Consider the following 12,579-nt stretch of genomic DNA (forward strand, 5'->3'; position numbering starts at 1 on the left):
TTTTACACACAGCAGTGTATATGATTCAATGCTGTTCTCTCAAATCATCCTGCCCTCTCCTCCCACTGTGTCCAAAAGTGTGTTCTTTGTGTCTCTGCCTCCTTTGCTGCCCTGAATATAGGATGATCAGTTCTATCTTTTGAGATTCCATATATATGCATTAATGAATGATATTTGTCTTTCTCTGTCAGTCAAAATGCTGACAAGTAATTCCTCTATTTACTACAAGAAAAAGAAGAAGGAAAAGAAAAAAAATTAGAGTCTGAGACGACCATTTCAAGGAGCTTCTCTTCAGTTACAGAGTGTTCATAGTAGGGATTAACAGAGATTTTTCAAGGATGGATAGAAAATTTGAGGATGTTTAAGGACCTTTCCAAAGGAAGAGGATCAGTTCAGTTTAGCCACTCAGTCGTTTCTGATTTTCTGCGACCCCATGAACTGCAGGACGCCAGGCCTCCCTGTCTATCACCAACTCCCGGAGTTCACCTGAACTCATGTCCTTTGAGTTGGTGATGCCATCCAGCCGTCTCATCCTCTGTCGTCCCCTTCTCCTCCCGCCCTCAATCTTTCCCAGCATCAGGGTCTTTTCCAGTGAGTCAACTCTTTGCATGAGGTGGCCAAAGTACTGGAGTTTCAGCTTTAGTATCAGTCCTTCCAATGCACATCCAGGACTGATCTCCTTTAGAATGGACTGATTGGATCTCCTTGCAGTCCAAAAGACTCTCAAGAGTCTTCTCCAACACCACAGTTCAAAAGCATGAATTCTTCGGCGCTCAGCTTTCTTCACAGTCCAACTCTCACATCCATACGTGCCACTGGAAAAACCATAGCCTTGAGTAGACGGACCTTTGTTGGCAAAGTAATGTCTCTGCTTTTGAATATGCTGTCTAGGTTGGTCATAACTTTCCTTCTAAGGAGTAAGCGTCTTTTAATTTAATGGCTGCAATCACCATCTGCAGTGATTTTGGAACCCCCCAAAATAAAGTCTGCCACTGTTTCCACTCTTTCCCCATCTATTTCCCATGAAGTGATGGGACTGGATGCCATGATCTTCGTTTTCTGAATGTTGAGCTTTAAGCCAGCTTTTTCACTCTCCTCTTTCACTTTCATCAAGAGACTTTTTAGTTCCTCTTTACTTTCTGCCATAAGGGTGGTGTCATCTGCATATCTGAGGTTATTGATTAACAAAACTGGAAATTGAGAGTAAAAAAAAAAAGCAAATAAATGGGTTTCAAGATGATTGTAACTAAAGAGGCAGCCCTCAGTTTATAAATTCTAGATTTGCTTATGTCTTAAATATACAAAATAGTATGAGGGGAAGTAAATTCAAGGTCTGAGTTTCTGGGCTTTGTTTAGTAATTACTCTGGACTAATTAACTAGCTGCAACTAGTCTTTGTTTAATAATTCAAAAGATGTGGGCAGGTCCTTATTTATAAGTACAGATCTGTATCTCCTGCAGATAATAGGAACCCAGTGATAGTTGTTATAAGCAGCTGTGGATGAACAGAGCACTACTAAATTAATATTTCACCTGACTGGTGGTGCTTGAGAGTGTTAGTATCTTTCACATACAGTATACAACCCTGTTAAGAGGCAGATACTCATACTCTCGTTTTACTGATGAGAGGCTACCCAGGGAGTTTATGACACATCTCCGATTTCACATTTCAGCTGAAAGATTAGGACCCTGCCTGGTATTTTCTCTGTAAGTCCGCCGTTCCTTCGCTTACCCCATGTTACGCAGTAAGAGTTCTGAATTTCCTGGGCAGTAATCCCAAGCCTTGTAGCAGCATCCATCTTGAGGAGGAGCGGCCTGAAGTTTTTCTGATATGTGCTGAGAGTCTAAAACTCATCAGGCAGATCACACTAAGCTGTAGATCGAAGTAGCCCCATCCACCTGGATGGATGCTGACTTTTTCTGCGAAATAGTAGTCTCCTCCACCCCCAAGCCCACTTCTATTGAGCTACAATTATACAACCCTGTAATAGTTTTAGGTGTTCCCTTTCATTTTTTAAATTGCTTTCAGATTTAACTCCTCTGCGTTTTAAAGCTTAATTCCCATCCCAGGTGTACGGCCACCCAACTCTCTCATTTCTGTGAACGGAAAACAGATCCAGAGACTGGATCTGTGGAGATGCAGGGAAAAAAGAGATGTGTGCGAAACAAAGCCGGAGAAGGCCCAGTTTCCCTGCGGAGAGAACTATTTCTGGGCAGTTCACCAGGGCTACAAACCGTAAAGGGAGGGAGGGCTTGAAGTGAAGTAACCTGAGTGTCAGGCTGCCCCCCCACTCCCAACCCCGACACACGCACACCCTCGCCCCTCTTTAACAGGCTGACGCAGAACCCCACAGTCTCTGGGGCATCTCCGGCTGCTCCACTCAGATGGAGCAGTGCTCACTCTCCGGGTCCCAGGGCCCCTCCCGGGCCCCACCCCCGCAGCCTTTGCACTTCCTGCCGGTCCCAGGCTGCGCCTGGCCCGTCCCCCGCGCTTCTCGGGGAGGCCGGCGCCAGCGAGCTCCTCCCAGAGCCGCAGCGAGAGCGGCCACTCCCTGTGCGCCGAGGCGGCTCGTAGGGTCTCGGCTCGTCGGACTGCAAGTGGCAGTCCCTTAGCCGCCAGGCCTTGCCCCCCCTGAGCTCCCTCGGCTGGGCGGGCCAGCACCTCCGGGACCATGCTGCGCTGGCTGCGGGGCTTCGTGCTGCCCACGGCGGCCTGCCAGGACGTGGAGCCGCCGACGCGCTACGAGACCCTCTTTCAGAAACTGGACCGCAACGGGGACGGCGTGGTGGACATCAGCGAGCTGCAGGAGGGGCTCAAAAGCTTGGGCATCCCCCTGGGCCAGGACGCCGAGGAGGTGGGTCCCTGCGGGGCGCGGCCCGAGGGCCGGGAGGGCTGCAGGGACTCTGGGTGCTCCAGGACTAAGGCGGCGGCCCGCTGCTCTGCAGGAAGAGGCCGGACTTGAGGCGGCCAGCCCGCGAATGGTTCAGAAGCTCGGGGATGGGGACCGCGGCCAGGTACTCCGGAACGGATGCTCGTCGAGATCTGAAAGGCTACTGGTGTTTTTCCAGACAAATGAGTGCGGCAGTGCTCTAGCTCGCTCTTAACAGTTCAAAATCCTGTGCCCAATACTTTTGGTACCCCTCCACTCCCTTTTTGTAGCTCTCAGCCTCTGCACACATTTAATGAAGGTTTTTTTTTTTTTTTTAGCTCTCACACTTCAGTGGCTCCAAATTGTGTAAAAAGGCTCACATTTTGTATCTCTCTTCGAAGCAGCTTTCTTACACCAGACATCTTGCAGTTTTAGAACTGTTTGAGAAACCATCGTATTTCCCTCCCAACTTCCCGTTGAGGAGGAGAGGCAACATTCCATTGTTTAAGACATTCTTAATACCCAAAGTCCACAAGTTGACCTGAAGGGTTGGCCCGTCGTCTGAGCAATTTCGGCTTCTCTGAGTCATAATTGTGAGCCTGAGAGCAGCTCCTGTAAGCAGGGCGGAGATATTTGGAACCGCTCCAGCCCCCCTGAAACGTGAGAGGACACTTTGGCATTCTCTATCCCGAGAGGGAAAGTGAATACGTTCTGAGAGCCGACAACTGTTTTACAGTAGTATTTTAAGCTCCTCATCCAATGCCTGTAGCAGTTACAGGTCTCTTCAAGTGGCTGTTTCTTCTTGAGTCAGATTTAGTAAGCTACAACTTTTAGGAAACTGCCCGTTTTGTCTGAGGTTCATAATACTTAGATTCACTTAGGGTTTTAAAGAAGTTCTGACTGTATCTCTAGTTGTTTTCTTCTTCCTCCCACCTTCAATCTCACCAAATCTTTTTTTCTTGCCAGTCCTCCTCCCTGTCGCGGCCAACTGTGGTATTTTTCGCTGACTGTCTGTTTTTAAATTTTCTCCCGTTAGCTTTTGTTTATTTCTTTCTACTTTCTTTAGGTTTACTCATTTGCCCCTTTTCTGATTTCTTGAGTTGAATGTTTGATTCAGTCACTGACTCTTTGTGACCGCATGGACTGTACCCTGCCAGGCTCCTCTGTCCATGGAATTCTCCAAGCAAGAATACAGGAGTGGGTTGCTATTCCCTTCTCCAGGGAATCGTCCTGACCCAGGGGTCGAACCTGGGTCTTCTGCATTGCAGGCAGATTCTTTACCATCTGAGCCACCAGGGAAGCCCATTTTGAGCTACAATATCCCTTTGATCACTTTTTTCGTCTCATCCCATAAGTTTGTATTTTTGTCGTAACTTAGCTCCTAGTGTTTTCTAATGTCCAATATGATTTCATCCCTGACCCATGAATTATTTAAATGTGTGCTTTAGATTTCAAAATATATGCTTTCTTTGTTGGTTCTTGGAAAGTATGAATAAAATAGATAAAACCTCTGGCAAGACTGCTTAAGAAAAAGAGAGAACTCAGGAGTAAAAAATGTCTTCAGTTTTCTAAAATTTCTATAAGAATATATTATAAAATAAGTTGTGTAAAACTATGTGTATGCAAATCTATATAACAGGATGGCATGTATTTGTCACATACCTAATATATGTATCTTATACATATACATAAAATATATTTTACACACACATACATATACATACTATCACCATCTGTGCTCACGCCAGATATTAACTATTCTCAGTACTCTTTTTTGATTCTTCAATAAAAGTGTAATAATGATTGCTTTTGGATGGTAGGAGTTAAATTACCTTTTTACTTTCTTCTTCATAATTTTTGTATTATTTCAGTTTTTTAAAATGATCATACATTATTATTTTTATGATTGGAAAAAATAGAGGATTAAAAAAAAATTAAATATCATCTCTCTGGGATGAGCTTTTCCGGACCACCCTCTATAGACGAGTTCATCACTGGTCTCTCCAAAAGGTATTTTTATTTATTGACTGTGTCCTCCACTAATACCAAACATCCTGAAGATGAGGATCATGTCTCATGATCTAAGCACAGTGATACAAAAAGATGTAAGGCTTGTGATTTGAAATACCCTAAACAAGGCAGTGGCTCATTTGAAATAATTAAAAGTTGGTTATTAAAAATTAATCAATTAAATATTCAACTGTAAAGCAGTTGTTAATGGTTTTATTTCCAGCATATATAGGACAGAAAACCAAAAGTTCTCCTGTTGTAAGATGCCCAGAAATGCTGTATGCTGCTGCTGCTAAGTCACTTCAGTCGTGCCTGGCTCTTAGCGACCCCATGGACTGCAGCCTACCAGGCTCCCCTGTCCATGGGATTTTCCAGGCAAGAGTACTGGAGTGGGGTGCCATTGCCTTCTCCGAAATGCTGTATAAGATAAGATAAATATATAAAAGTATTTTTTAGAGCAGTTTTTAGTTTACAGCAAAATTGAGAGGAAGGTACAGAGATTTCCCATACACCCTCTGCCCCTAGACATCACATACATAAGCCTCCCCCACTGTCAACATCATTTAACAGAGTGGTACTTTTTTTTTTTTTTTTTTTTACCAAGGATGAACCTACATTGACACATCATTATCACTTTAAGTTCATAGCTTACTTTAGGGTTCACTCTTGGTATTGTATATTCTATGGGTTTGGACAAATGTATAATGACATGCATTCATTATTATAATATCATATATAGAGTGCTATTACTGCCCTAAAAGTCCTCTGTGCTCTGCCTATTCATTCCCACCCCCAACCACTGATCTTTTGTTTCCATAGTTTTGCTAGACAAACATCTTTTTGCACACATAGATGAACTTGTAAGAAAAGTCTAGCCAAACTATCTGGGTTTAAATCACGATTGTGCTACTTACTTGGTAACTTTGGGGCAAATTTTAAAATCTCTCTGGCCTCAGTTTCCACATCTGTGACAGAGGTGATATCAGTACTTATTTCATAGAATTATTGTGAAGTATAAATGAATTAAAATATGTTAAATACTTAGAATAATACCTGGTACCTAATAAATAATCAACTAATTATAGGCTTTAAATATCTAATACTGTTTTTATAGTCACTATTAAAAAGAAGTGTCAGAATCTCTGTAGATTTGCCAACTTTATAATTTTGTCAGTTTCCCCCTTTTATAGTTTAAAAATAGACTATAGTGGACTGTACACCCACTCCAGTGTTCTTGCCAGGAGAATCCCAGGGACGGGGAGCCTGGTGGGCTGCCGTCTATGGGGTCGCACAGAGTCGGACACGACTGAAGTGACTTAGCAGCAGTGGACTGTACTACTGGTGAATTCAGATTTAGCATTGTTATATCTTCTTGGTGAATTGCTCTTTTTATGGTTTCTTGCCTACCCTTGTAGCATCAGTTCAGTTCAGTTCAGTTGCTCAGTAATGTCCGACTCTTTGTGACCCCATGAATCACAGCACGCCAGGCCTCCCTGTCCATCACCAACTCCCAGAGTTCATTCAAACTCATGTCCATCGAGTCGGTGATGCCATCCAGCCATCTCATCCTCTGTCGTCCCCTTCTCCTCCTGCCCCCAATCCCTCCAAGCATCAGGGTCTTTTCCAATGAGTCAACTCTCCGCATGAGGTGGCCAAAGTACTGGAGTTTCAGCTTCAGCATCAGTCCTTCCAGTGAGCCCCCGGGCACAGTGCCTGACACACAGGCCAGAAGTGAATGCGCTACAGTTTCTCCTTCTGATTGACCCTGCCTTTACATGTTTCCAAATTGCCTCATTATGCAATTAATGTTTTAGAAGAGATAAAATTCACATTAAGTTCTTCTGGGGTTCAGGAATTGTTTGTAGAAGGTAGTATGAGAAACAAGGAAATACAGTAGTTATTACTAATATTCCCATAAGAATCTAGTAATTCTGTCTGCTTTTTTTTCTTAGAATATCCCTCTTCCCTTTCCCCCTTCCCCTCCCCTCCTCCCTCTCCTTTTCTTCCTTCTGCCCTTCCTCCTCCTCCTTGTTTTTCATCAAAGGCCACATTAAAACATTCTAAAAGGATATTAATATTTGGATATCTTTTGAGATACTCTGAGGAAAAAAATTCAGAACATCAAAGAGGAGAAGAAATAATCTGAATTTTAATTTACTGAAGTGGAAATCAGAAAAATAAACTGATGAAGAGTCAGCAATTTTACCTGGAAGTTCTTATTTTGATTCAGTTTAGGCTTGGAAAGCTTTGTAATAGTATAGGACCAAACAAACAAACAAAAAAATCTAGATTTAGAATGAATAAGGCAACATAATGAAAAAAGGAAGATCTTGACTTTTTTAATACAGATTTTTACAGATTATTTTTTATTTCTCCTCAAATCGTGGCACCATTTAGTAGTAATTCTTTTATTAATAGGGGAAGGGGAAATGGGGCAGACTGTGTAGCATATGAAGATATTCCTGTACCCATGTTCACAGCTAACTGATCTAACAGTTGTGTTCAGTTGGCCTCTGAAGTCATGGACAGTTTTAAAACTTAAGTTGCCTGCCATGTATTCACAGGCACAAACTCTTCTCTTACTGTAACTTTCTCAGGAGAGACTTAGAATCATAAGAGGCATAGGACTCTTACAGCTGAGAGGATTACCAAGAGCTGGAAGGTAAGCAGCTCAAAGAATTTCATATTTGTTCTGGAGCCACTGCAGAAACCCAGTGAAGATAATGACCTGGCGTAGGGGCGTGGGGGTGATCACAGAAGGAAAGGCCCATGCTGGCCAATTTTCATTCAGGTTCCTAGCATCGTTACAAGGATTCCCAAGTTCCTTAACCTTAGAAGAAGTCTTAAAAAGTGTGATTAAACAACTTAAAGAAAAAAAAGGTGGACCACACAGTCCATGTCTCAAAATTCCCCTACCCACTTTTCTCTAAAAAGAAGTTCTACCTTTAGAGACAGACCTGTGCAGAAGTCTTTCAGGAAGCTTCTGGAGAAAAGACTCTCTGGAGTGAGGTGGAAACAGGCTTTCTGATTGGATGATCAGGGGGTGAGGCGGGAACTCAGCGACCTCGCACGCCAGATCTGGCCCCCCTTCTACGTGCACCGTGTGCCTCTGCTCTGGAGCCGTTGCCTGCACGGTCGCCTTCCTGTTCTGTACCTGGCAGAAGGGCTTTGGCTTTGGTAGCAGAGAGACAGCTGCTACTTCAGGTCTCTTCCATCTCGGCCTGCGGTGGGCAGAGATTGCCATCTTGCCTTTCACATTCACCTCGAGACTCACAGGGTTACAGCGTGGACCACTCTAGTCGCTTCTCTCGCCAGAGACATCCCAAATGGACGCCTCCTATGAAAAACTGTTTTCTCACCTAGACCATAATGAAGACGGGACCCTGGACATCTTTGAGCTTCAGGAAGGCCTGCAGGGTGTAGGGGTCGTTCAGGATGGAGAGAAGGTGGGCTTCAGAGGGGCTGTGATCGGAGAGATGTTGGGCCTGAGAGTTCTGGCGGAGCCTTGGGCAGAGAAGCCTACGGTCAAATTTACAGGTTCCTAAACTTGATCTGGGCTGCCAGTGTAGTTTTCAGGTCAATTACCAACGTTACTGTAGGAAGAATAACAATGTTACTAATGGTCTTCTCAAGCATTTTTCTCAGTTTCCTCCCTGGCTCTAATATGATAATTTAGGAATATAGTAAGGAATACAATAACTAATCATTATTAAGTGTTCCAAAAGTATCCAGGGAAGGAAAAAGACTTCAAGGCAAGTCCTGAGACGAAATAACTAACTAGAGATGAACTCGGGCTTCTGAATTCAAATTGCTCTCAAGATATTGGATGCAGACTGGTTTTTGGAGTCACCTTGTTCAAGGTACTCACATGTTATTAGTAGCCTATGAGCATCAACCCCAAGAATGCTCCCTCCCCTCTTTAGGGAACTGGCATAATCACTATGTGTGTGTTTTGAGAGTTGTGTGGTAGTTGAAACTTCTCTAATATTGGACTTTGAAGGAGGACAATCAGTCTGAATGGCTTGTAGTCTTGGGGTCTCACCCAAGCCAATATGTCCTTATAACTTGCTTTAATCATCAGACTTTTAAAAATGAGCTTGGGCATTGTTTGCTTTGCAGATCTTTCCCCCAGCAACCTAGGTTAGAGGATCCTTCTCAGTATGTGATGCCACATGCATTTCTGTTATTTCCAAGTAATTTTCTGTTTGGAAGTTATTATTGAGTATAATTATTGTTTTCCAATAATATTTGCTCTTTGGATGTTTAACTCAGAAGACTGGGAGATCCATGAGAGGTAAAGATTGGCAAATTCATTTGAAAAATTGGCACTTCATCCTCAAAAAACTGTCAGTTGAGTTCTGTCATGTTAAGATTTGGTAAAACTCTTCTTCTTATAAGCTGTGTGAACTTTGGAAGTCTATATTTTAATCATCCATTCAGTCATTGACCAGTTGTATTTTGAGCACATTTTATGTGCCAAGCACTGTGTCTTGATTTCTTCATTTGTAACATCAGAGGCCTGGACTGCATGTTGTCTATAGACCAGTCCAGTCGAAAATATTCTCTCTGTAAATTGCACTTGGATTTTTATGTTTTTCTTTTTAAACCTATTGCCCTTAATGCTTTTTTAAAGCTTCTCTTGTACTTAGATTTTCAAGTGTGACTTTTATTTATTTATTAGGAATAAACTAACCTTTCATAAGAAATTCTAGATTATGCCATAAACAGGTTCAGTCTTTGAAACACTTTACTTCTTTATCAAAACAAAAATTTTGTTTGTTTGTTTGTTGTTGTTCTTGGTAATAGATGGTGTGAGCCATATAAAAAGGCTTTTTGATGCTGATGAGGGCTTACGTATCAAAACTCCAGTGGACTCTGCAGTAACCACATCAGTTCAGTTCAGTCACTCAGTCATGTCCAACTCTTAGCGACCCTATGGACTGCAGCACGCCAGGCCTCCCTATCCATCACCACCTCCCAGAGTTTACTCAAACTCATGTCCATTGAGTTGGTGATGCCATCCAACCATCTCATCCTCTGTTGTGCCCATCTCCTCTCGCCTTCAATCTTTCGCAGCATCAGGGTCTTTTCAACTGAGTCAGCTCTTCACATCAGGTGGCCAAAGTATTGGAGTTTCAGCTTCAACAGCAGTCCTTCCAATGAACATTCAGGACTGATTTCCTTTAGAATGGACAGGTTGGATGTCCTTGCAGTCCAAGGGACTCTCAAGAGTCTTCTCCAGCACTACCATTCAGAAGCATAAACTCTTCGGTGATCGGCTTTCTTTATAGTCCAACTCTCATGTCCCTACATGACTACTAGAAAAACCATAGCCTTGACTGGACGGACCTTTGTTGGCAAAGTAATGACTCTGCTTTTTAATATGGTGTCTAGGTTGGTCATAACTTTACTTCCAAGGAGTAAGCGTCTTTTAATTTCATGGCTACAATCACCATCTGCAGTGCTTTTGGAGCCCCCAAAATAAAGTCTGCCACTGTTTCCACTGTTTCCCCATCTATTTGCCATGAAGTAATGGGACTAGATGCCATGATCTTCGTTTTCTAAATGTTGAACTTTAAGCCAACTCTTTCACTCTTCTCTTTCACTTTCATCAAAAGGCTCTTTAGTTCTTCTTTGCTTTCTGCCATAAGGGTGGTGTCATCTGCATATCTGAGGTGATTGATATTTCTCCTGGCAATCTTGATTCCAGCTTGTGCTTCCTCCAGCCCAGTGTTTCTCATGATGTACTCTGCATAGAAGTTAAATAAGGAGGGTGGCAATGTACAGCCTTGACATTCTCCTTTTCCTATTTGGAACCAGTCTGTTGTTCCATGTCCAGTTCTAACTGTTGCTTCCTGACCTGCGTATAGGTTTCTCCAGAGGCAGATCAGGTGGTCTGATATTCCCATCTCTTTCAGAATTTTCCACAATTTTTTGTGATCCATACAGTCAAAGGCTTTGGCATAGTCAATAAAGCAGAAATAGATGTTTTTCTGAAACTCTCTTGCTTTTTCAATGATCCAGTGGATTTTGGCAACTTGATCTCTGGTTTCTCTGCCTTTTCTAAATCCAGCTTGAATATCTGGAAGTTCACAGTTCACGTATTGTTGAGCCTGGCTTGGATAATTTTGAGCATTACTGTACTAGTGTGTGAGATGAGTGTAATTGTGTGGTAGTTTGAGCATTCTTTGGCATTGCCTTTCTTTGAGATTGGAATGAAAACTGACCTTTTCCAGTCCTGTGGCCACTGCTGAGTTTTCCACATTTGCTGGCATGTTGAGTGCAGCACTTTCACAGCATCACCTTTCAGGATTTGAAATAGCTCACATGGAATTCCATCACCTCCACCAGCTTTGTTCATAGTGATGCTTGCTAAGGTCCACTTGACTTCACATTCCAGGATGTCTGGCTCTAGGTGAGTGATCACACCATCATGATTCTGGGTTGTGAAGATCTTTTTTGTATAGTTCTTCTGTGTATTCTTGCCACCTCTTCTTAATATCTGCTTCTGTTAGGTCCATACCATTTCTGTCCTTTATTGAGCCCATCTTTGCATAAAATGTTCCCTTGCTATCTCTAATTTTCTTGAAGAGATCTCTAGTCTTTCCCATTCTGTTGTTTTCCTCTATTTCTTTTCACTGATCGCTGAGGAAGGCTTTTTTTTTTTATTGCTTCTTGCTATTCTTTGGAACTCTGCATTCAGATGGGTATATCTCTCCTTTTCTCCTTTGGTTTTTGCTTCTCTTGTTTTCACAGCTACTTGTAAGGCCCCCTCAGACAGCCATTTTGCTTTTTTTGCATTTCTTTTTCTTGGGGGTGGTCTTGCTCTCTGTCTCTTCTACAATGTCATGAACCTCTGTCCATAGTTCATCAGGTACTCTGTCTATCAGATCTAGTCCCTTAAATCTGTTTCTCACTTCCAATGTATAACCATTAGGGATTTGATTTAGGTCATACCTGAATGGTCTAGTGAGTTCTAAGGAGTTCATGATTTGAGAGACAGCTACAGTCAGCTCCCGGTATTGTTTTTGCTGACTGTATAGAGCTTCTCCATCTTTGGCTGCAATGAATCTCTCTTTCTGATAGATGTGAAATCTATCTGATTTCAGTGTTGACCATCTGGTGATGTCCATGTGTAGAGTCTTCTCTTGTGTTGTTGGAAGAGGGTGTTTGCTATGACCTGTGCGTTTTCTTAGCAGAACTCTATCAGCCTTTGCCCTGCTTCATTCCATATTCCAAGGCCAAATTTGCCTGTTACTCCAGGTGTTTCTTGACTCCTGCGTTTGCATTCCAGTCCCCTATAATGAAAAGGACATCTTTTTTTGGTGTTAATTCTAGAAGGTATTGTAGGTCTTCACAGAACTGTTCAACTTCAGCTTTTCAGTATTACTGGTCTGGGCATAGACTTGGATTACCATGATATTGAATGGCTTGCCTTGGAAACAAGCAGAGATCATTTTTGGCATTTTTGAGACTGCATCTAAGTACTGCATTTCAGACCCTTTTGTTGACTATGATGGTTAATACATTTCTTCTAAGGCATTCTTGCCCATAGTAGTATATATAATGCTCATCTGAGTTAAATTCACCCAGTGCAGTCCATTTTATTTCACTGATTCCTAAAATGTCAATGTTCACTCTTGCCATCTCCTGTTTTTTCACTTCCAATTTGCCTTGATTCATGGACCTCACATTCCAGG

The 12,579-nt window shown here is 42.6% G+C and overlaps 1 protein-coding gene across 2 annotated transcripts in view; it reads left to right on the top strand.

The window, feature by feature from the left end:
* The first annotated feature begins 2,608 nt into the window (after positions 1–2,608).
* Positions 2,609–12,579, top strand: part of LOC138074573 (mitochondrial adenyl nucleotide antiporter SLC25A24) — a 58,430-nt gene continuing 48,459 nt past the window's right edge. The window contains exon 1 of one of the 2 annotated variants that reach the window (XM_068966749.1): positions 2,609–2,854. In XM_068966749.1, coding sequence (XP_068822850.1) covers positions 2,672–2,854 — 183 coding nt within the window. In that variant the 5' untranslated portion in view covers positions 2,609–2,671. Of the gene's footprint in view, positions 2,855–8,205; positions 8,326–12,579 lie in introns of those variants that run through there. The other variant, XM_068966750.1, reaches the window with a different exon arrangement.

The sequence above is a fragment of the Capricornis sumatraensis genome, chromosome 2 (assembly GCF_032405125.1).
Source record: "Capricornis sumatraensis isolate serow.1 chromosome 2, serow.2, whole genome shotgun sequence".
NCBI classification, from domain to species: Eukaryota; Metazoa; Chordata; class Mammalia; order Artiodactyla; family Bovidae; genus Capricornis; species Capricornis sumatraensis.